Source organism: Papaver somniferum, chromosome 2, assembly GCF_003573695.1.
Source record: "Papaver somniferum cultivar HN1 chromosome 2, ASM357369v1, whole genome shotgun sequence".
Taxonomy (NCBI): domain Eukaryota; kingdom Viridiplantae; phylum Streptophyta; class Magnoliopsida; order Ranunculales; family Papaveraceae; genus Papaver; species Papaver somniferum.
In genome coordinates this window covers 146,408,808-146,433,284 of record NC_039359.1, presented here as the reverse complement: position 1 = coordinate 146,433,284, position 24,477 = coordinate 146,408,808, and the positions used below count along the sequence as shown (strand labels likewise).

The 24,477-nt window shown below is 35.2% G+C and overlaps 2 protein-coding genes and 1 long non-coding RNA gene across 17 annotated transcripts; 1 reads left to right on the top strand and 2 right to left on the bottom strand.

Moving 5' to 3' along the window:
• Positions 1 to 2,401: 2,401 nt before the first annotated feature.
• On the bottom strand, positions 2,402 to 4,076 carry LOC113354082. Its single transcript, XM_026597525.1, has one exon. The coding sequence runs from the start codon at positions 3,921 to 3,923 to the stop codon at positions 2,514 to 2,516; it is 1,410 nt and encodes a 469-aa protein (XP_026453310.1). The 5' UTR covers positions 3,924 to 4,076; the 3' UTR covers positions 2,402 to 2,513.
• Positions 4,077 to 13,539: 9,463 nt separating this feature from the next.
• On the top strand, positions 13,540 to 17,796 carry LOC113349376. Of its 15 annotated transcripts, none has more exons than XR_003360123.1 (7): positions 13,541 to 14,372; positions 14,742 to 14,916; positions 15,215 to 15,347; positions 15,430 to 15,673; positions 15,773 to 15,801; positions 15,940 to 17,104; positions 17,519 to 17,780. It is a non-coding gene; the product is annotated as an uncharacterized LOC113349376 (long non-coding RNA). The 15 variants fall into 15 exon arrangements; XR_003360121.1 differs by having other exon boundaries at positions 15,928 to 17,104; XR_003360122.1 differs by having other exon boundaries at positions 15,430 to 15,801; positions 15,928 to 16,004; positions 16,168 to 17,104.
• A 5,508-nt stretch (positions 17,797 to 23,304) lies between these two features.
• Positions 23,305 to 24,263, bottom strand: LOC113354081 (MLP-like protein 423). The gene is made up of 2 exons (XM_026597524.1): positions 23,997 to 24,263; positions 23,305 to 23,831 (listed from the first exon to the last, which is right to left on the bottom strand). The coding sequence occupies exons 1-2, from the start codon at positions 24,193 to 24,195 to the stop codon at positions 23,482 to 23,484; spliced, it is 549 nt and encodes a 182-aa protein (XP_026453309.1). The 5' UTR covers positions 24,196 to 24,263; the 3' UTR covers positions 23,305 to 23,481.
• Positions 24,264 to 24,477: the final 214 nt, after the last annotated feature.

Here is a 24,477-nt window from a genome sequence, read left to right as displayed (position 1 = left end):
CGTTGGATTGATGGGGTATTGGTAGCAAACGAATGTGTGGATTCTAAACTTCGTCAAAATTACCGGGGTTGGTTTGCAAGCTTGATTTTGAAAAGGCGTTTGATAATGTGAATATATTGGAACTTTTTAAATGAAGTGTTATTCAAAATGGGTTTGGTGGGGTTTGGAGGGCTTTGATAAGAAATTACTTAACATTCTCAAAATTCTCAGTTCTTGTTAACGGATCGTCTTTCGGTTACTTTGGTAGTGAAAAGGGACTTCGTCAAGGAGACCCTCTTTCTCCTTTTGTTTTTACTATTGTTGGTGAAGTCTTAAGTTGTATGTTGAACAAAGCTCAAGAACATGATCAAATCTCGGGTTTTTCGGTCAAGGAGGGGGGAACAAAAATAAATCACTTGCAATTTGCCGATGATACTATCATTTTTCTTGATGCTAAGAGAGAACAATTTGATGCCCTTCCTTACCTTCTTCTTTGTTTCGAGTTAACTTCGGGTTTGAAGATAAATTTCTCTATAAGTAGCTTATTTGGGGTCGCGGTCGAGGATGAGGTTAAAAATTATGCTAACATATTAGGATGCAAGTATGCAAGTTTTCCTAGCATATATCTTGGCCTCCCTTTGGGAGACAAGGTAGGAGGCACTCAAAAATGGGAAAAAAAACACTTGAAATTTGTGGGAAAAGAGTTACTACATGGAATGGAAAAACAACAAGAGGAGGTAAGTTAACTCTCATCAAAAGCGTTTTAGCTAGTCTTCCCATTTATTATCTCTCTATTTTTCTTGCTCATTGCTCCATAACTAAGAAAATTGATAGAGTTGTGGGAAATTTCTTATAGGATGACCAAAATAAGAAAAGAATTCACAATATTGGTTGGAAATTGTCTTCAAAACCAAAAGAAAAAGGTGGTCTTGGTATAAGAAGAACTAAGCAAGTGAATTCGGCTTTGCTAAAAAATGGTGGTGGCGCTTTGGCATAGAGAAAGATGCGTTGTGGAGGAAGACCATGGTTGAAAATTTTGGTGAAACATTTACCGGTTGGGAAACTCTCCGACCCAAAGGATCGGAAGGTGGTAGCTTGTGGTTTAATATCTATAAAGAGCTTGAAGATTTTAATAAAAATATGAGATTCAAAATTGGAGCGGGTAAGGAAACTAGATTTTGGGAAGATTCTTGGCCTGGTGAAGGAAGGTTATGTGATATGTTTCCTTTGGCGTATGAAGCTTCAAGAACCAAGGAGTTTATGGTGGCTAGTATGTATGACGTTAGGGAAGGTGGTGTAATGTGGACGTTTATGTCTAGGAAAAGATACTCTCAAACCATTTCAAGTGAAGTGTTATCTATATCAAATCTTCTTTCTTCCATCTCTATTGAAGAATGGGCTATGGATACCCGAATTTGGGTTGGTAGTGATCATGGTCAATATACGGTTAAGGATGGAATTTAAGTCAACGACGATCAAGGTGAGCCGGATTATCCAACCAATGTTGTTTGGAGAAATGCGTATCCTCACAAAATCAATTTCTTTAATTGGATTCTTTCTCATGATCGAGTAATGACGGCGAATAAACTTTTAAGAAGAGGTATGAATGCCTCTAGTGTATGTCGTTTTTGTGAGGAAGACGATGAATCAAGTATGCATTTGTTTTATAGTTGTTGGAGAATTCGGAAAATATGGGACTATTTTGTTGAAGGATGCCAATTTGGATGGTTATATGACCCTAATGTCATTATATCTAGGAAGACTTGGAAGTTTCACTGGGGAGACGAAAGACTTAGTCGAATATGGAATAACATCCTGATTGCTATATGGTGGTGTATATGAAAACAACGAAAATGCAAGAACCAACAAAAAGAAAACTTTGTCAAGCCTCATTAGAGATATCAAATTATAAGTGTTTTTTTGGGTCGAATCAAATACAAAAATGTTGGAGTTTACGGCAAATATGGTGATCTCTATGGGATTCATTATACCGACCTCCGTCATAAATTATTTTTTTGTGTTTTTTATTTGGATAGCCAAATCCCCTTCGATTTCCCTTTTTTTGGTTCGGTCGTAATCAGGATTAAGATACCCCGCCTTCAATGAAATTTCTATTTGTCCGATCAAAAAAAAGAAAAAAAGACTGGAGAATTTCAGTTGACGCATATAGCCAGCGACACATTAATCACAATTTAGACTAATGGAGATAAGTGACTAACAATGCATTAGAACTGAAGTATATACAGTCCCAATTGTTTACAAGATCAGAACAACGTACCGAAATTTGAAATGGGTAGATGAAAATTCAATAAGGTTACATGTGAGACATAAAACATCAAGTTATCTGCTTTTTTTTTGCCAAAGCTAAAATATAAACCAGTAAAGGATAAAAAACATTATTGAAACCTGTATAGGTGTTAGAATGCAGATAAAGAAGAGAAATGGTTGTAAATAAAGAAATATTGCCATGGTATGATCAAACAACATGAACATTATAAGTTACAAGAATTGGTAAGAAACAATTTGAGAAGTACTTATAGTGACCTTGGTGGTTTCTCCAACAATGCAGATAGATAAACCTCGTCATTCGATTTAGGATAAATAACCCATTTATGTTTCTTGTACCTAAACTGCAGAAACATATACATGAAGTCATCCAACTCAGTTTTCTTGCAGAAGAAACGGTCTACCCAGAGCAATCCACCAGGTCTCAGAATTCTATCCCAATCGAACAAGATAAAATCCATTAGTTGCAAATCAATCCAACCATCTAAGAACCCTATTGTATGAATCAAATCCATAGTATTATCAAAAAATGGCAGTCTTTGATTTAATGTTACATACAAAGGAAGCAAACCTCTTAACGCAATCATCTCGTTGAAAGGCGCCCCGAGGTTAAGAGCAGTCGAGATAATTGTCACATTTTGTTCCCTCATTCTTGCAGCAAAAGTTCCAGTACCTATACCAAAATCAAGGCCTATTCTTATCTCCCCAGGCTTAACTTCAAGAACATCACTAATACGAAAAGTTGGCGCATTTGGTGTACTACTATTACCCATCCATTTAACTTTCTCCTTTTCCATCTCAAAACATCCACTGCATTTGGTATAACCTCGTTTCGGATTCTTGGCAGCTAAACACTCAAAGTTCCTGCACTGATAATTAGCCCACCGGACATTTCTTCCATCAGGCAATTTCCATGACGACTCGTTAATTGCGTACGGCTTCAGATATAGCTTCGATGCTCTAGTCAAACAACGCCTCCTAGGCAACGGATCGCATCCATTAATCATAAGCTTCTGAGCTAAAGGCCAATCATCTTTACAGTAAGAACCAATGTCGTAATTCATGTACTCTTCCAATTCCTCCTTCATTAAAACACAAGCATGCCCTATTGTGTTGTAAATCTTTTCTGTTCCATATATATTCACCTTTCCGACTCTATTCGTTTTCGCGGTTATGTACTTGCGAATCTCTTCCACTACAAACGAGTTGATTAATGGGTCTTCAACTGAGGGAGTACTCGCATTTCTAGTTTCTTGAACTTTCGGTAGTCGAATCTGTCGAAGAGAAATATGAGCACTATAAAGAGGTTGAATCACTTGTTCCTCTAAAAACTTCTTGTACTCGGATTTATCAATACTACCTCCTCTATCTTTGTCCATCTTTTGTACAGTGAATTCAAGCTGATCTTGCAATGTTGCCAGTTTCATTAACACTTCTTCAACCCGATCTGATAAAGCTTTCGTATCGAAACCACTGTACGAATCTCTAACACCATAAAAATGTTTGCAGATGTCCTCATCGTGCATAAAAAAACCGGCAGAGTAAAATCGAAACAAACTCGTTATACTTACTAGGATTACAAGTCCTCCTAATAGAATCTGAATTGAACCCATCACTCTTGCAAGTTTGCAGCATCTTGGTGAGCAAACTTTCCTCATCTTCCTTCTCTCCGAAATCGATCTGGGTTGTCAAAATTTCATCATATCTTCAACTTCAACCTTTTGCTACTCAATGTAGCTCAGGAGTTACTAAAAGTGAGATCCGGAGAAACACTAAAAAACACGCATTTTTTTTGCTATGTTTGCGTGATGCAACCGTTGTTGAAGGGTGATAAACCATGTGTTTGTCACCCAACTTGACAAAATTTTGTCACCTACTAGTAATGGCTCCAACTTCGTAAGTTGAAATATGTATTTAAATATAATTAAACTTCGAAATCTGGATTCCGGATGAGGAAATTAAGGAAATTTTGGTGTTAGATTGGAAGGGTTGACTCAAGAACTAGTAGGATTAATTTATGTAGCGGTTTCTGGGTTGTATTATTAATTACAGCATCAGCTTGAATTGTGGAGTCCTTAACATGTAGTGTTTCATAATTCTTCATTAATTCAGGTAATGCAGTTGCAGTTTCTTATATTCACTTGCAAGATTTTTCCAGAACACTGCATTCTGTAACTTGTTGCTATACAATAATTATGAACCGTTTTTTTTCGGGCACTACACCATTTTGGAGGACTACTAGTTGATAAGAATATCGTCCTATAATTATATATAAGGAGTGTCCTAAAGTGTGGAAATAACTAACCTACCACTAATCTAATTTAATTTAAAACCAACCTATAACCACCTATATATATAACCACCACCACTTCCACCACCGTCGCCCACCATCACCGACCATCACCTATCAGCTCTGACTACCACCACCACCACCTCTATATATAGCTTAATTTAAATCATTAACAAAGATATTCTCACAAACTCATTACTTGTCATTCGTTTTTGGTTGAAAAAATGAGAAGTAATAATCAAAATGAGTTGAAAATGAAAGTTGCAGAGAGAAGTTCGGCTAGAAATTATGTGAAAAACTTTGTTGAACTAACCGAACTTAACTTTAATAGAGGTTTTTCTTTTTTTTTCAGAGAAAAGTTCGGTTACGTTACAAAAAAAAAAGTCTCAGCCGAACTTTTAGTTCGGTTACGTCGCAAAAGGTTCGATTACGTCACAAAAAAGTCCGGTTACGTCACAAAAAAGTCCGGTTACGTCGCAAAAAGTTCGGTTAGGTCGCAATTTTTTTCTCCTAACCGAACTTTTCTCTGAAAGACCTATATATTGACTTCGGTTACGTCGCAACTTTTTATCCTAGCCGAACTCCTAGTTCGGTTACGTCGCAATGTCGCAATTTTCTTCTCCTAACCAAACTTTTCTCTAAAAGAAAAAACTCCATGAAAGCTGAGTTCGGCTACCTATGTTTTCAGAAACATTAGCCGAACTACACTTGCAGATGAGTTCGGCTACCTGTTCTTCAGATGTCGTAGCTGAACTTTTTTAACCAAACCGAAATCAATTTCTAAATTGTTCATTTTTAGGAATGTTTTGACCAATTCAAGCACCATTAACTAAATTTGAAGTATTCGTGAGTACCCAAAACATCATACTCTTATTGTGGCTCTTAAAGAAAAAGATCCCACTTTTTTTTCTTCCAAAACCCTCATCTTCATCTTCTTCTTCTCCCTCTCAATAATTCTTCTTTTGGAAAAAAATCAATTTATTAATTTAATCTCACTGATCATTCCAATAATTTAATTAGAAAGGATAATTTTGATACTAAAATAAATATATGGCTAAGGGGTGACTCAAATTTACGTTAAATATATATCCGCCCAAAAAAAAATAGTAGTTCCCCTCCAAAACGGAGTAGTGCCCAAAAAAACTGTTCATAATTATGATGCACGCAAGTTTTTCACAAACTTGAAGCAAGTTCCCCGGCCCAGCCCAGTATGCACATTCATTTTCTCTCTCTCAGCTATTAAAATGCAAATGAACAGCTTGTGTAGTGTCATTTTCTCTCTCTCTCGGCTTGTGTAACGTCTTCAAGTTCTGTCTCAGTTCCTTTTTTTAAACTTGTTGCTTTCCTTTTTCTCCACCATTGTTGTATTTTATTTGTTGCCTTATTGGCGCGGATCTTTAATTGATGCGCCAATGTTTGAAATTTTCTTAGTAATCTTCTTCATCCAATCTTCTTTCACACTTTTTTTTCTCTCAACACTTTACCCTGCAAATATTAGAAAAGGTCCATGTTAATTTCCTGAACATAGTTTAGGAGACGAGCATGGAATGTGTCAGATAATTTAATGAAATTAAATTTTAATACCAAATTGGAAGGGAAATCTTGTTGATCTTCATCATCATCGTCGTCATCATCTTCATCACCTTCTTCGGCCCCGAAGTTCTTCTTTAACAGGTCATCCTTCAAGTACATCTTCATTCCTGGTGCTCCGTGCATACCCTGAAATCATAAGAGCAGAACTAATCACCAGAAGTTGAGAAAAGTGTTTGCATTGCAACAGGATTATATTGAAACAGTGAAGGATTGTAGACCAATTAGTGTTCTTACCAGCATGTACATATTTGCCTCTAGAATGAAACTAGTTATGCCAAAGCTCATCTCTCCTGTTCAATGTGCCTACATTGAAGGTATACAGATAATAGATGGCACTCTCATTGCTAATGAGTTGGTCGATTCAAGATTTAAATCTGGGCTTGCTGGTGTGATTTACAAAATTGACCTAGAGAAGGCCTTTGACAGAGTAAATTGGAAGTATTTGGAGGATATCTTACAGCAGATGGGGTTTACTAGGAAATGGCGTAGTTGGTTGAAATTTTGTTATTCAACTGCATCCTTCTCGGTGTTAATAAATGGGTCCTCCTTTGGCTATTTTGGCAGTACTAGAGGTGTTAGGCAAGGCTGTCCACTTTCACCTTTGCTTTTTAATATTGCAATGGAAGGCTTCTCAAGGTATTTGGACAGAGCAGCAGGTTTGAATCTCTTTAGTGGCTTCAATGTAACTCAAAATGGCTTAGTGGTGAGCCATTTACATTATGCTGACGATACTATCTTCTTTGTAGATGACAAGAAAGAAGAGTTGGTCAATCTCTTCTCCCTTCTTCATTGTTTTGAATATATTGCAGGCGTAAAGGTCAACACTTCAAAAACAAGACTTATTGCAGTAGGAGATGTACCTCTTATTGAGGAATGGGCAATTGAATTGGGTTGTGCAACTGATTCAATTTCTTTCATGTACTTAGGCATGCCTTTGGGAGCAAAAGCTAACTCAAAAACTATTTGGGTTCCCATTATTGAAAAATTTGAGGCCAAACTCTCAATGTGGATACAAGGTAATTTATCTAAAGGTGGTATGCTGGCTCTACTCAAGTGTATTTTAAGCTCCCTTCCCATGTATTATTTCTCTCTTTTCAAGGCCCCGATTTCTGTTATCAAAATTTTAGAAAGGAAGACGAGGAATTTTTTGTGGGAGCATAAGTCGGGTTCAACAACTTCTCACCTTATAAACTGGAATTTAGTTTGCTCTTCTAAAGAGAAAGGTGGTTTGGGTGTCTTAAATCTAAAACTGATGAATCAGGCTCTTCTTGTAAAATGGGGTTGGAGATTTGGTGTAGAAAAAAACCATTTGTGGTATAAAATCATTATTGAAAAGGATGGTGTTTCATTCTCTATTTGGGTCCCTGGTAAGGTAATTTCAGCTCATGGCGTTTCTTGTTGGAGGACAATTGCTGAAATGAATAATTGGATCACTTCTAACTGCAATTTCTGTGTTCACTCTGGATTACAAATTTCTTTTTGGCATGACAAGTGGGTTAGTCGCTCTAGTTTGGATGTGCAGTTTCCCTTACTGTACAAACTTGATTTTTTGAAAAATGACAGTATTGCTGCACATATTTCAGAAGATAGAGCATGGAAGTTTGATTACAAAAGAGTTCTGCTGAATGATGAAGTTAATCAACTTGCTGCAATGTTTCTTGTTATCGGTTCTGCACCACCAATATTAGACAACTTGCCAGATACAATAAGATGGGCTATTGAACCCTCTGGTGTGTACACTGTGAAATCTCTCTATGGAAACCTAGTGGCTGATGCTGGAGTGACTAATTTTCCATGGAAGTTTATATGGCAAGCTTGCATTCCTCCAAAAATCTGTTTTCTCACGTGGTGCGCAGTTCATGGAAGACTTAACTCTCTAGATATGTTGAACCATAAAGGTATGGACGTGTATAACTCTTGCATTCTTTGTGGTGATAGTACTGAGACACAAGATCACATCTTTATGCACTGTAAAGTCGCACATTGTGTATGGACTTCTCTAACTCCGAACACAGACTGGTCCTGGGTCTTTCCTGCAACTATGTATGCGCTTTCCGTCTCTTGGTCAACCAATCACATCTCCAGTAACGCAGGAAAAGATATTTGGAACCTAATCCCTGCTGCCATCATTTGGACTCTCTGGAATGAGAGAAATAGTCGCACTTTTGTTGAAGACTATGCATTCAAAACAGACACAGAGTTGTGCGATATTGCAAAAGTCTTAGTTCTTTCTTGGGCAGCTGCTGCTGGGAAGAGAATTCACTCCAATTTCTCTTATACAGTGCTTAATTGGGATATAATTTTCCATTGATTATATTCTTGTTCTCTGTCACTGCTACAGCTTGTAGCTTTTCTGTACATTCTTTTTAATCTAATAAAATTTCTCTTTTCCAATCAAAAAATATACACCAATATATTAGGCAGCCGTAGCTTCAAATTTTGGAAATTTCATCTATTTTTTTAGAGCTAAATGAAATTATCACACTTGAAAATAAACTTGACTAATATATCCAGCACTATGCTTATACTGTAGTTAAACCGACTAACATGTCAAAATTATTTCCATAATCATCAAAATAATGTGGGGAATTCAAAAAAGTCCAAAACTAAATTTGTTGTTTCGAAAAAGTAAGTGTCCTCTCAAAATCAATGGGGACTGGCTTTCGCACTTAAAATAAGTAAGTAAACAAACATAAAATAAGTAAGTAACACTACAAAACAGAAGGCATTTTGGGACGGCCAAAAAACGTTCCAAGAGGACAAAAAACCGTCCCAAGAGGTATTTGGACGGTTTATGTACCGTCCCCTGTTCCACCGTCACTATTACTATTTGGTCATGTTTTCTTTTTAGGACGGACATATTTTAGCTTTAATTTAAATATTTTATGACTATTAGGGACGGTCAGGCCATCACCGTCCCAAATATCCTTCTTTAGGGACGGTTTTTTCAAAACAGCCGTCCCTAGAAGCTACTTGGTTTGTAGTGTAAACAAAACTATATCGTGCACAATCAGTGATGGAGAGTAGCGACAACTTGCTAGAACTAGTAAATCCTTGATATTTATTTTTGTTTTAGAAATGTACCTTCATATCGAACATTTCTAGCTATTAAAAAAAGGAACATAAAAAAAAGGTGAAGACTGTGTACTATCCATGTAAGTTGATTGAAAGAGATTTTTCTTAAATATAATTTAAATTCATAACTAAATGTAATTATAAATATAAGAGGTAATCTAAATTTATAGATCGGCTAAGTATAAATTTTATGGTAATTATAAGGTCCAAAAACGTTTTTCTGGAGTTTTGGGGTGGGCTAAAGCCCACCTTAGCCTCCCCCGTCTCCCTCGCTAAATTTGAGGCTTATGGTCGCATATAAATTCATATATGCGCATTAACTAATCAGTTATTAGTCCTTAGTTGGTTCATTTTGTTCTCATGTTATGACTACATGCGTGTTTTATGCTCATCTCATGGTTACAGGATACTAGTTGCAAGTCCAATACAAACAATGGCACTACTACCTTTCAAATTTGAGAGGTTCCCAAGAGCCATGATTCACATACTGCTACGATATGTCAAATGTTTACCCATTTGAGAATAAAGATCTAGCTCGATGACCCATACTGTTGAAATATGGTAACATCTTGCTTCATTTTTGTTTCATTTTTGTAAATTATGTCGATGTCTATAAATTTCCTATCTTAGCAAACCCTAATTCCCACACAAACTCTAAAGTAAACTTTGGAAATCGGTTTTCCTCTTGGGACCGCTTCTACCATGAACAATAACATAGGATAGGTTCGTAACTACCAAGTCACCAAACACATGTAGGGATCAGTTCTACCAAGGCTCCCAAAAAAAGCTAGGATCGGTTCTACCAAGATTCCCAATATAGGTTAGGTATCGGTTATATCAAGACTCCCAAAAAAAACTAGGATAGGTTCTACCAAGATTCCCAATATTGGTTAGGGATCGATTCTACCTTAATTTCCAACAAAAGCTAGAATCGGATCCACCACATATCCCAAGCTAGGTGAGGATCGGTTCTACCTTGACTCTCAATATAAATTAAGATCGGTTCTACCTTAAATCCAACCTTAGGTATGAATCGGTCATTTAAAAGATCTTTATGAAAAACCGGACCAACATATCTATTAATTTCTTTTTTATTACGAAACAAGTTTGTATATCTACTTCCTTATACCAATGTAATAAAACATAGTTTCCTAGGATGAAATCACACAGATATCCCATGCACAATTGATCAAGTAACAAGTTACATATATATATGATGTTGCTATCGCATTTACAAAGTTCAAAAGATGAACGTTATACTTCGTAATTCAATATACTTCCTTGACACTTTGATCATAATAATATGACCAAGTCTAATACTAGAGTTTCATATATATAACTTCGCATATTATGTTTTCAATCTTAAACGACTTGAAAGACACGATAAGAATGGTAACAAGTCAAGTCAACATTACTAACCTCAAGTGGAAGAATGATTTCTTCATTGTAGCCGATACTTATTCGCATTCTTCAGGTCCTCAGAGTAATACTTGTAAGTCTTAACATTCCTAGACTTTTTAGTCTAAACTAAACTAAGTTGACTCTAGTAATTAATCAAGCGACTCTAGATGAGTTTTGATACTAAAATATGACAACCAACCTTGACATACCAACGCTTGGTGGGTTCAACCGGGCAATGCTCTAACACAGTGTTGCAATGGACTATTTCAAGAAAACTTCTTATAGAATTGTGGGTCACTTGTGCTTAGTTCTTGCTACCCTGCACCTACTGACATCCCTGAGGTTATTTCTGTCCTTCTTCATTATTATTCTGATGTGTTTAAATACACCATCCACTTTTCCACCTCACAGATCATTGGATCATACAATCCCTCTTAAACCTCATTCTTCACCATCCAACATGAGACCCTATAAGTGTCCCTATATCCAGAATATGTCGTCGATAACTTAATGCAAGAAATATTGTCTTCCGGTATCATCCAACCAAGCCATAATCCCTTTGCTTCTCTCATCCTATTGGTCAAGAAGAAAGATAACACTTGGAGATTCTGTGTTGATTACAGGAAACTCGATAACATAACTATCAAAGATAAGTTTCATATCCCTATGATAGATGAATTAAACAACGTCATCATTTTTACTAAGATTGATCTTAATTCTGGATATCATCCGATCAGAGTGCATCTCTCTAACATTTACAAAACTGCCTTCAGAACTGATCATGGCCATTATGAGTTCAAAGTAATGCCATTTGGCCTCAATAATGCTCCATCTACATTCCAGGCACCGATGAATGACATCTAGCCTTATAGCTAAGAAAATTCATCCTGGTATTTTTTGAAGATATTTTGGTGTATAGCCCCATCTTAGAGGAACATGTGCACCATTTGGAACTTACTCTGCAGCTTCTTCGACAACATCATCTTTATGCAAATCTTTCTGAGTGCAGTTTTGCTCAACCAGAATTGGAGTACCATGGACATATTATAACAGCTAAGGGAGTGGTAGCTGATCCTTCTAAGATCTATAGCATGGTACAATAGCCAATTCCTAAAACCAGTAAAGAGCTTAGAAGATTTCTAGGCCTTACAGGCTATTACAGGAAGTTTATGAAAGGACATGGTTCTATCTGTAAACCACATTTTGGATATAGATGCATAGCGCATTTTTAAGGTAAAAAAATATGGGATATTTTTCTAACTACGCACATTGAGTTATTATATTAGCTACACTACAAAATAGAAGGCCTCTTGGGACGGCCAAAAAACGTCCCAAGAGGACAAAAAACCGTCCCAAGAGGTATTAGGGACGGTTTATGTACCGTCCCCTGTTCCACCGTCACTAATACTATTTGGCCATGTTTTCTTTTTGGGACGGACATATTTTATCCTTGATTTAAATATTTTATGATTATTAGGGACGGTCAGGCCATCACCGTCCCAAATATCCTTCTTCAGGGACGGTTTTTTCAAAACAGCCGTCCCTAGAAGCTACTTGTTTTGTAGTGCTACCATTTTTTTTTCTATCTATCATCCATGTTTTAAAGTTTCAGTTATGCTTGTATGTTTACACATGGATACAAAAGCAACTTGCAGTTTTATTCATTTTTGTTGTTTCAAACCTATTTTTTTCATTAATTTATTAAACCTTGATGATGTTGGCACCGAAACCAACCAAAAAATGGTTGCATAACTTATTTGCATCTGAGAATATTAATGCATAACACATTATGCAACTGTAGAAATAGTCGCACAACATGTTATGCAACTATAAAATAGTTGCATAACTTGTTATGTAGTCGAGAAAATGGTTGCATAATGGATTATGTAACTATAAAAATGATTACATTTTTATCTTAGCACTGAAATCAATCAAAAAATGATTGTATAACTTGTTATACACCTACAAAAATGATATCTGCAGGACTTGTTATGCAGTCGAGCAAATGACTGAATAACTATTATGCAACCATTTTGTTATTGACATTAAAATAAAATAAAAAAGTCTTTTATGCATCCGATAAAATGGATGCATAGCCTGCCATGCATCCGGAAAAAATGGTTGCATAACGCATTATGCATGAACTTTTTTGTAAGGACATAAATCAATTAGAAAATGGCTAGTTGAGAAAATGACCACATAATTCCTTATGCATCTATTTTTTTTGTTGGAATGTTATTTTTCATACATATACATCGTTTTAGTAGTTGCATAACCAAATTCGTGGGTGCATGAACTAAAATATGGTTAAATAAGGAGTTATGCATCCTTTGTGGTGGCTTCATAATTCGTTATACATTCTTCTTCTTTTTTGTTTGAATGTTACTTTTTAAGTGTATACATCCCTTTGGTGGTTGCATAACCAAATTAATGGATGATAAACCAAAATATGGTTGCATACTGTGTTATGCATCCATTGTAATATCTGCCTAATATGTTATGCATCCTTTGTGGTGGCTACAGGATGGTTATGTATCATGTCTAAAGAATAATTACCTCTGGTTTTTGGTAAATTTGGTATTGTTGTTTATACTCGTTGTGTAGATCTCTTTAAAAGCTTTCAAACGAGATAAAATTTGTAAAATTCCAAGGAAGTCACTACACCAAATTGAGTAATTTGTAAGACTGAATTATCACACAAATTAGTGTGATAATAGTTGTTACATATATAGGTGTCACACCTCTGATAAGTGTAACAATAAATCGTAATTGTAGTTAATTTATGTATTTTTTTTAATTTATCTCATCAAAAAGTGTAACAAATAATCCTCTCATATATTAAATATTAAAATTATGAAGTAAATAAAATTTACAAAACATTATATCTTCGATTCTCGTTTTTGAAATCAGCTTTCATTTCCGCCTCTACTTGCCCCCAAAATTTTCAGTTCCCGCTCCTCTGCCTATTTTTTTTCAATTCCCTTTAATATCTTACCAAAATTCAGAATGAATTGAAACAAAATCTCTTTATCCCCCCATAAATCTACTCGATCTATATTCTCGAAGAAATCAATTTTTCTTTTCAGGTCTCTCTATCTTAACGATGGAAACCAAATTTCTTTCGTTTAATCGTTTTAATAGGTTATTTTTCTTTTTCTTAATCTTTCGTGGTTCGGAGAAATAGTTGATGGTTCTTTCTTGTTTGATTTCGGTATCTGATTTCGCATTAGGGATTGTTTTTGTTTGATTTCGAGATTTGATTTGGTATTAGGGTTTTTTATTGTCGAAGATCCTGAATCTTTTCCTTATTAATCCTAATCCGAAGTATAAAACACAAGTATGGAAGAAGGGAACACCGTTGACATAATCAACAAAAGTATAAACAAAAGGTTTGTCTTTTTGGTTAAGTTCTTTTCTTCTTGTGAATGTTTGGATAAGTGAAAGATTAAATTTGAGTATTATATATTTAAGGGTCTATTTTTTCTGATGAAACACCACAGGTCTATTCTATTGAGCTTGAAGGTAATTTGTCCGTCACAAAATTTGTCCCAGAAATTTTTCTGAATTCTCAATTTCACAAAATTAAGAATAATTTTGAATTAATCAAACGAATTGTTCACCAATCCAATTGAATACACTCAAACGAATAAATTGGTAGTTCAGAGTTCTTCAAAATTTCCATTACATCGATCAGAATCCATTGATTTCTTCATCATATCTATAGAAAAAAGCAGAGAAATTTCATAAGGTAATGTTCTTCACATCTCTATACTTCCATCTTTCTCCACTTACATCAAATTTCGAATATCAGGCTAACCCAAAAAGCACAGCTCTTGCTTTGATCTCCCTCTACTCATTCTTCGTAATATCAGGATTATCCTTTTTCAGATTTTCTCCATTATTACTTTGATCGTCACTGCCAAAGGATAAGTAAACAGTATTTCTCTATTCTTGTTTGATAAAATGTCTCAATGAACTAATTGTCATGTGCCTTAAATTTGATTTTTGTTTTTCGTTTTAAAGAGGTTTTGATCAATTAGTTACGTTTATTTAAGGTTGATAAATCTCCTCTAGTCATTTTTTTTCTCATGCTCACTGATTCACTGCTATGGATCAGATACTTTTAAGGAGATTATTACAATTCTTATACCCATTGCATTGATGCTGATGCTTGATGGTAATGGTGAAGATACATTATTGGCCGATTGTGAAGTTAATCTGAAGAACCTCAATTTGCTGGGAATGGAGTTGATGTTTTAGTTCACGACTCTACTACTGCTAAACAACTTCTGGTATTCGTATTAATCTTTAAATTTGTTATTTCATTTATAGAGTTACAAGGAACCATCATATGTCTTTTGCATCAGGTAATGTATTTTGACTTTACAGTTGATACAGTTGAATAAAAAAGTGGTATTTTCTGTTATGTACTACTAAACTATGCATCATATTAAACTTCGTTTTAGTTACCCAATCTGGAAGTAACTTTTGTTGTTTTCAATTGTCGATGGGCGATTCATTGGCCTTGTAGTTTACTAACTATTTTCTTGTGATGAAAACTGAAGGGGTAAATTTACATTCTGTTTGCAGTCTGAAGTCACTGCTCTAAAGATCTACACACACGGCAGGAGAAAATGGTTGTTCAGTCCCTGAAGCTGCTGCTTCAAGGGTGGAAGCTTTTTCAAGACTCTTAACTTCTTCCAATTTTTATTAGACTACAAAGGTTCCCTCCGATTACAACCAATTTTGTTTCTATTCTTGTTTGTTTCTGCTTACAAATTAGATTCATAACATTACATTCACAGATTCAAGACAGTTCAGGGTCTTTCCGTTGGGATCCTTTTTTTGCGCTGCAGAAATCTGACACCTTCTTAACCATGCTTTTGCTGCTGTCATGTCGTTGGTTGATCTAGCGGAAGGAAATCTTGATAACATTATCGCACATCTTCTGTGGTTCATATGCTAGCGGAATGTGTTGGACTTCTTTGGTTTGAGACCTGGGGAACATGAGCATTGTTGGGAATGAGGCTTGACATGATTTATCAGGAGGTATTATATACCCGTAAAACCTTACATGTATAAACAGTGGTATGATAAATGTGCAAGAAATTTATAGGTGACTTGGGTTTCGCACAATTTTATGAGCAGTGTCAAGCAGAAAATGGAGTGCATGCCATGTAAGAGTTTGATGGAATTGTCTAGCATGTGTTTCTTCGTCGGCCTCCCACTGCTGCAGCAGTCATCTAGTTATGTTTACTTGTGAATTTCTGATTTTTCTTTTGTTTGTTTCCCTTTTTGATAAGGGGATGGGACAGAGATAACAATCGTTGTTGTGCAACATCATTTCCTTCAATTGGCTTGAGCTGCGAATGTTTTCAAGGTTTAACAAAACTGAACTTTTGTGTTTCTGTTGTTGGTTCCTTTTCACTTTGTGGTTCACTTTTGATAAATTAGTTCATCACTCTAACAATGCTTACTGAGGATAATGTTCCATGAAAATATTTTGAATTCTAACTAAGTTCAATTCAAACTGTTGTGAGAAGTTGGGAACAGGGCTGAGCATATCTTATTAAAAATTAATCCATTCTTGATGGCTACATTTCCCCTTCTGTCATGTGGATATTTTTGTAGTTCATATCAAGAGGTATGTCTAATTACATTCCTCATATCTTCTCCATTCCTCACAAAAGTATACCTATTGCTAGACAAGATTTTATGTGGTTCTGTACAAGTCCTAATAAAAGAAGTTGCATGTACAATCCCTTGTTGATTTTATATGGTTGTGTACAAGTCCTCAGATAAAAAAGTTAGCTGTACAAGTTAGCAGCAGCAAAGGCGTTGTAACAAATCCATTTGTGCGTTTATATTTTCCTTCTTTTCAAATTTGCAGTTTTGAGTTGTTGCTTTGCTTTATCTTTTACTATGATCTCACAAGTCTTATATTAATACTAAATTAATTGAGGACATTATGAAAATCATAAAGAGGACACACTCGTTGAGGAAAGCTGGATAAAATTCTTGTAAAAATGGGTATATACATATTCACCGGCTAGTCTTTTGTTTTTCACTCATAATCAGTTTACTCGTACTATGTTAATGATCCCTATATGTTTAAATGGTACAAATTTTTTTTTAAAAGAATCTAGTTCCTAGGACTCTTGCAGTTAGCGCTGATTGGTGGTGCTGCTAGTTGTTAGAATTTTTATTAGGAATGAAAAACAAGATCCAGCAAAGAACTGAATATTTGTTTGAATGAAGTGATATTGTAGAAGCGAAGTTCCTAACTATTTAAACAGACTAAACCACCCTTGGAACAATTTCTAGATCTAAATCACTTTCTAAATGCTGTCTCAGGTAATGGAACATGTTGCTGGAGTTCTTGCAGGCTTGTTAAAAGGTGGGGATGAGTGACTGGTCAGTGAATTCTGTAGTAAAGCATTTTTGGAAGCCTTCACTATTTCAAAAGAAGGAAAGGAAGAGGTTTGGTTTCCTATCACCATCCATAATCCACATCTTCTCTTTGTTTCCGTACACTCACACTAAAAATAATAACACGTGATTGCAGTTTATATTGCATTTCTAGTTATATATCATAGTTGCATTCAAAACCTTATGCATTAACCACTTAGATATATTAATGATTTTATCAATGCAGTAGATTGTTTACATATTGATGCTAAGGTTGAACTTTGAATTTTCAGAGTCTCAAGTTCAAAACAGTGACATGAAAAATCCCCCTTTACCAGCGTTAAGCGGTGTTAACTACCATGTTAACCAGTGTCTCCATTATCATTCCCATTTTCATTTTTATTTTGAATTATAGTATCGATCAATTTCTGAGCTTTACCTATGTCTAGATTTTTTATGTCCTTTTACTTTGTATGCTCTGTGCAGGAAGACCTTCGTTAGCATCTGCAGATGTAGACCCCTCTGCTGCACCACATCCTAAATAGTATATGGAGCCGTTAGTGATTCGCATTGCTGGCTGTAAAAGAATGCAAGGAAAGGATATAGTCGTGTGGTTAGGTATATGTACCGATGGACCAGTTCACTATTAAGACAATTGTAATTAAGTTAATTGTCATGGAGTGATGGTCTAAACCGCGTTGTGATGGTATGATATTGTAAATTATAGTGCAAATGCAATCTTCGTTTCCGTTGGTTTTCAGCAACTCGTATACTTGTAGCTTATACATTTTTTTGACTTGTACCCACTTTCAATGAATACAATGGTTTTTGTGATACTTTCATGTGATTGTTTGAGTGAGGCAGCGCAGGCACCTCGAATTAGGGGGGGGGGGGGGGGGGGGGGGGGGGGGGGGGGGGGGGGGAGGGGGGGAGAGAATTCCAGATTTTTTTTCTTCTAATTTTATCCTAAATTTGTTACACTACTATGTGTCAAACCTTGGTAACACAATTTAGTGTGACTTTAATTAATTGATGTCACACTTATAAGTGTGACCACTAATGAGTGACAAAAGAAAAACACCATATTTATTACACTTATATGTGTGATAATAAATAAGAAGTCACACCTATTTGTGTAACAAAATGTCTGTTTTGGTGTAGTGAGTGTTTTTTAGATATGTTATATTCAAGTTTCATTTCCAATTATACCCCTGAAAAAATAGGATGCATAAAACAATTTAATTAGAAGATAGAAAATTTGAAATTCTTTTTTTATACATGTAGAAATATTAAGGGTAATTATGTTTTACTTTACTCACTTTATATAATTTCAAATAATAACGACTGTTACAAAATCTGAAAAATATTTTGGGTCTGACAACAAAAAAAATAGTTTCGGGTGTCACATAACATTTAAGGCTGCACATGAGCCGGTACTACCCAGTTTTCTGTTGGAACCAGTCCCTGTACCTAGTGTTGACCGGTACCTCATTTTGAGGATCGATACCTGTACTTGTAAGACCGGTCCGGTTCCACTCCGATACCGGGTTTTTACCTGTAAAACAAAGTATGCAACATAATATTTTCTTTATGTAATTGTTCTCAACACATTAAATACATCATATGTTCTTAAGATGAACAAAGGTTTAATACAAGTTACAGGTTACTTAAACTCCTGTAACAAGCAGTTCAAAGTTCTGTATTTAACATTAAAACAAAGTTAAACCAACAGTTCCACACCACTTTCACTTCCATTCCATAAATATGCAAGAAAGAGACAATGAATATCAAGCTCCCTTTAAGTCCTATTTTCCTTTTTGGTTGAATTTATGTTTCATTAATCGAAGGATTGGGCATTGTTGTATATGAAATCTCATATCAGTTGTCTCATTTCGCTTGGCATCGGCAGCATATACCTTTGAGCAGTGCCTACACTTTTCTCTTGTAGAATTAAGTTTCTCAAAATGTTCCCATACTGCAGATCTTTCCTTGAGTTGAATTACGTGTATCCATCTAACAAAATCAACAGAATTGAACATCTTAATATACACAAAACTCTCATCAATCATCATCTAACTAAAAAAAATTGAACATCTCATGAGCAGAACAATAGAAATTGAAAGTTATATACATACATTCATTTATTACTCATTGACACAGATACAGTTGTACAGGTTAACCAAAGATGCAATGCAAGTTAAGTAAACAGAACTAACAAAAGTAACCACAAATTCAGTTGAATCCATTCATGAGCAGAAAAATAGAAATTGATAAAGTTATATCAATAACTGATTGAAAAAATTCAAAAGGAAGAATAAGAATTAAACAGAACACGTCAGCTTTCCATTCTTTAACTACCCAACTATCCCTTTTTGTCATTTCACCTAATTTCTTTATAATTAAGAAAAAGGGTTTTTTCTTAATCCATTAAAGACTAAGGAAAAAAAGTACAAGCATTCATATTTATCAAACAGTACATAAAGAAAATCTATGTCTTCAAATCATCAAATCTATCATGACCATTCACAACAACAAGGTTAATTTCATCGATCTGATACTCTAATCAAAGAAAAAAAATTCTTAAACAACATTCTCCAACAACCAAAAAATAAGAACCAAACCCCAAATAAATAAGTCTATAGATATGTGCATGCAAATTCAAAGACCAAATCAATCTCAAATCAAATGATTCAAACCCTAAATCAATCATAAGAGTTATAAAGATTTAAACAGATCGAACAAGAAGAAGTACCTGACTCAGTCAGGGATGGTAAAAAAGAATAAATCGATGATGGAGATGGTGATAGTACGATAGAGAGACTTAGAGATGGTGGTAGTAGGCTGCTCTTCAGAGTTCAGACGAGAGAGGACTTTTCAGAGAAAAAGAAGAAGAAGAAAGATGATACGTGAAACTCTCGATAGATAACTCTATACCTAGGATGGACGGATAGGATTAAAATAACCAAGATCTCAACGGTTGATATTAACCGGTTCTTTTGGTCCGGTTCCTGCCGGTACTAACCCCAGAACCAGTGTCTGTACCGGTCTATTCCGGTTCTTGAGTTTCAGTCCCGGTCCCTTACCGTTTACTCCGGTTGCGGTCCGTTACCGGTCTGGTGCTTTCGGTTCCAGTCCAGTCCAGTGAATACTGATCGGTTCTTGTGCATCCTTAATAACATTGTACAAGGAATGGAACTAGTGGGCTCACTGAAAAACATTGTACAAAGAAAGGATTGGAACTAGTAGGCTCAATGACGTTTCCGAAGAACGATTTTTTGGGGACCATGGTTTTTTTTGAGGGACCATGGTTTTATTTTGGGTAAAGACATTAGAAGTAAATCTAGGTCACGCCTTATCTAGATATTTATATTAATACCTAAATTACCCTCCTGATTAATTTTGGGTGATGATTAGTTAGTGTTAATAATAGTTAGTGTAATGATTAGTGAGATGATTAAATTAAAGATAATTAGCGAGATTAAAAAATCAGATGATTTTTTTTAAAGAAGTAGAATTATTGAGAGAGTAAAGTTAGAAAACATGAAGAAGGAAAACATGAAAAACGATGGATTTTACCAACCACAACCGGAGGAAGGGTATTTGGGTACCCAGGTATGCTTTAAACTTAGATAATGTTGGTTGAATTACTCCAAACTTTCAAAAAAAATGAAATTTTTTATGTAGATTTGGGACAGTTCGGTTACCATATGTCAAGAACATGTAACCGAACACACCTGAAAGTGTAGTTCGGTTACGTTTTCCAAACACGCAGGTTACCGAACTCGCTCATTAACGGAGGTTTTGGTCGTACAGTGTAATGTTCGGTTACCTAGGAATAAATGGTAGGTAACCGAACTTTGAACTTAACAATTTATTTGGGTACATCTTGTGTGTTCGGTTAGTTCACAAACTTCAATGTAACCAAGTTTCCAACCGAACCGCAGGTTAAAAGTAACCTAGTGTTAGAAGTTAGGTTGGTTCGCAAACTTCAACATATTTTGCGAATCAACCGAACTGGGATTATATATGCATATATGCAATTAGGCAAACGTTCGGTTACTACGAAATTTATTTTTTGGAGAATTAGGTAGAGTTCGGTTACGAAGTTTCAAAGGTAGAATTCGGTTACAAAGAAAACTTAATATTTTTGCGAACAAACCGAACTTGTGGACTTCTCATTATTTTAGTAAACTAAAGTTCGGTGATATCCTTATTTTGCGAAGGAACCGAACTTATGGACTTGTCTTGTTCTAATACAAGGAGTTCGGTTAAACGTATTTTTTGGCGAATCAACCGAACTCTTAGTTCGGTTAAGAAAAAATTAATTCGTGATAACCGAAATTTTCTCTGAAAAAAAATCCTCCATTAAACTTTTCTGCAACTTCCATTTTCAACTCATTTTAATGATTACTTCTCATTTATTCAACCAAAAACGAATGACAAATAATGGGTTTGTGAGAATATCTTTGTGAATGATTTAAATTAAGCTATATATATAGTGGTGGTGGTGGTTGGTGGTGGTGGTAATCGGAGGTGGTGGTGGTAATCGGTGGTTTGTGGTGGTGATAATCGGAGGTGGTGGTGGTGGTAATCGGCGGTGGTGGGCGGTGGCGGTGGTGGTAATCGGTGGTTGGTGGTGGTGATAATCGGAGGTGGTGGTAGTGGTAATCGGCAATGGTGGGAGGTGGTGGTGGGAGGAGGTGGTGGTTATATATATAGGTGGTTATTGAGTTGGTTTTAAATTAATTAGGTTAAGGGTAGGTTAGTCATTTCAATGTTTTAGGACACCCCTTTAACTATAGGGAAGATGGCCTAATAAAACCATGGTCCCTAAAAAATCGTTCTTTCATAATGTTTATCCAATAACTAATTTCTACCAACTGAGCCCAGTAGCACTATTATGCAGACGAATTGATTGAATTACCAAAGACAATAAAAGTCACGTTTTTGGGTTCCAATTGACCCTAAAAATTCGCCAAATTGCTAACCTGGAATAAAAGCTCATTTACAAATGAGGGAATGTTGTGATATATATGGACAGCATGGGCTAATTTTCAACTGAACCTCAATTTATCATGAGAAATCCTGGATCTCATGACTGTAAATTTGGTTATTGGCTGTAAAAGCAGGTTTCATTGGCCCATGACTTTTACAGCTAACATGAAGTCACAAGTTGGGGATTTATCTGGTTCATACAAAATTATTCCATATCTGATACAATATCAAGATAATAAGACAAGAAAATAAGATCAAAACAATTAATTTTTTCAAATAATAATAATATTTAATAGTAATTTTGTAGCATTTGTCTTGAGTCCAAATTTGTACCCTCTAAATCCGGGGTGCACATTCCGGACGTCATTATTGGGCTTCGGTCATAAAACCAGTGTCTCGTATTTTTATTTTCCAGTTTCAATATTATAGAAATTATAGAGAAGAGAACCTTCTCTCCTTTTTTTCTTCTTTATCTCCACCATCGTGTCCTTCAGTGAGTTCATTTTGTTAATGTCTAAAATGTAAGATTTCATTTTATTTTATTTTCAACTCCATTCTATCGCCTTACATAAACCCCAAGTTTTTTTTTATTTTTTTTCTTTTTGTGGGACTGGCATGGGTTCGATCCACGAGGAAAAGTACTACCTAGGTTAAATTCTGGATGAAAAGATTACTATGAGAAGAAATAGTAATACTTGTGCTGATCTATTCATGATTTGGGTTCTTGGTATTATTCGAAATTTATCTCAACAGACCTTTAGTCAATCCAACCATGTAACGTCAGTACTTCTTTATACAATTACTGGATTATTGTGAAATCAACATTGTGGAAGCAACTCTTCAAGATGCATACATACATGGCCGTGATGATTTACATGATCATATTTGGATTTAAAACAGGGAATTTACCTAGACGAGATGGTGAAGTTCTTGATCCTGTCTGTATTTACTTTAAAAAATTCATTAGAATATAATTAATAAATTCGAAATTAGCGGTTGTTTAACCTGATAATCACGCACATGATTTTAACTTCAAAGTTAAATAAGAGAATCATTTTTTAATGAAATTCTGACTTGGATTTTTCTTTATATTTTAAAATAAAATTTAAATATTTAACAAAAAAAATCAGAAACCAGTGCAAGTGATTTCAACCAATAGGGATGTTCGGAATCTGCGCCACGATTTTGGAGGAGTGCACAAATTTGGAGGAGTGCACAAATTTGGACTCATTTGTCTTTTCTTCATAAGCTTTTTCTGTTGTTCTTATTTTATTAATAATAAACCAAGAGTACACAAATACCAAATACATTAAAATCGAACAGTAAAAAGAACAACATACTTGTGGTGATACATAAACTCAAAGCATAGCGACATTCATTTCAATAAACTAGTACATAAATAAAACATCTATAAGATGCATGATTTTATTAATTATTTCCTCATCCTTTTTCAATTACTTATCACTTGTCACTTCTTTTTGCTTGGCGAGGATGTATTCGTCCATTTTGAGTATGGTCTTATAGATCATTTCCTTAATCATGTAAGGTTCGGGAACCATCTCATTTATTTTCTCATACTTCACCGACCACTTCACAGTCCCTCCTCTTTTTTCGACCTTCTCGTCTTCTTCGTCAAAAACCTTATGATCACCTGGAGTAACTTTAAGCTGAGGTTCATAACTTTTGTAAAGCTTTAATAAATCTCCACCAATAACACTGTAAATTATTGTCTTGGTTAGTTCATCCAGATTTTCTATTTTTTTGATCTCTTCCATCATAACGGGAGCCCCTTCAACCAGTGTACCTAAGAAAAAAAAAAAAAACATATTAGTGACAAAAATATGTTACACGTATATCATAATTCACCAAGGGGAGTCCCATTTGGCCTTAATCTGATTTTTAATTTCATCTTAATATAGTAGTTGCTTGTTGCCATCTTTATTGGGATATGCAATGAATTTGAACTTACTTGGATTTATTTTCCAGAGGGTAACAGATCCATTCTTTTCTCCATTCATTTCTTCAATTACTTCAATGCTCTTATAAGTGTCGGGTAAAACCTCGGGAAAAATAGCTGACCAAGTTTTAAGAGATTCCCAAAACATGTCTGCTGAGCTACGAATTTCTACTACTAACTCAAGTGTACCAGCAACACCGGAAACAACCATTGTTAGTTATCTTATCAATGATTTGCACTCAAAACACATACGCTCATACGGTACGAAACTCAAAATAGAGGACATGCAAGGGTTGTGTAAGAAAGAGGACGAAGTTTACTCTCTATATATACCAATTAGAAGATAAGTTTTGTACTATCTATCATTCAAAGCCTTTGTCGATCATAAATATACGATCCTTTTATAAATCACAAAATTGGTTAAAAAGACCAAAATCATCAATTCTTAGGTGAAATGAATAGTTAGATTTTAATACTGTTTAAATGGACAAAA

Coding starts and splice junctions, on each gene's coding strand:
- LOC113354082 (XM_026597525.1), bottom strand. CDS start 3,923: ATGAGGAAAGTTTGCTCACCAAGATGCTGCAAACTTGCAAGAGTGATG.
- LOC113354081 (XM_026597524.1), bottom strand. CDS start 24,195: ATGGTTGTTTCCGGTGTTGCTGGTACACTTGAGTTAGTAGTAGAAATT. Junction 23,832..23,996: donor CCTCTGGAAAATAAATCCAA/GTAAGTTCAAAT, acceptor TTTTTTTCTTAG/GTACACTGGTTGAAGGGGCT.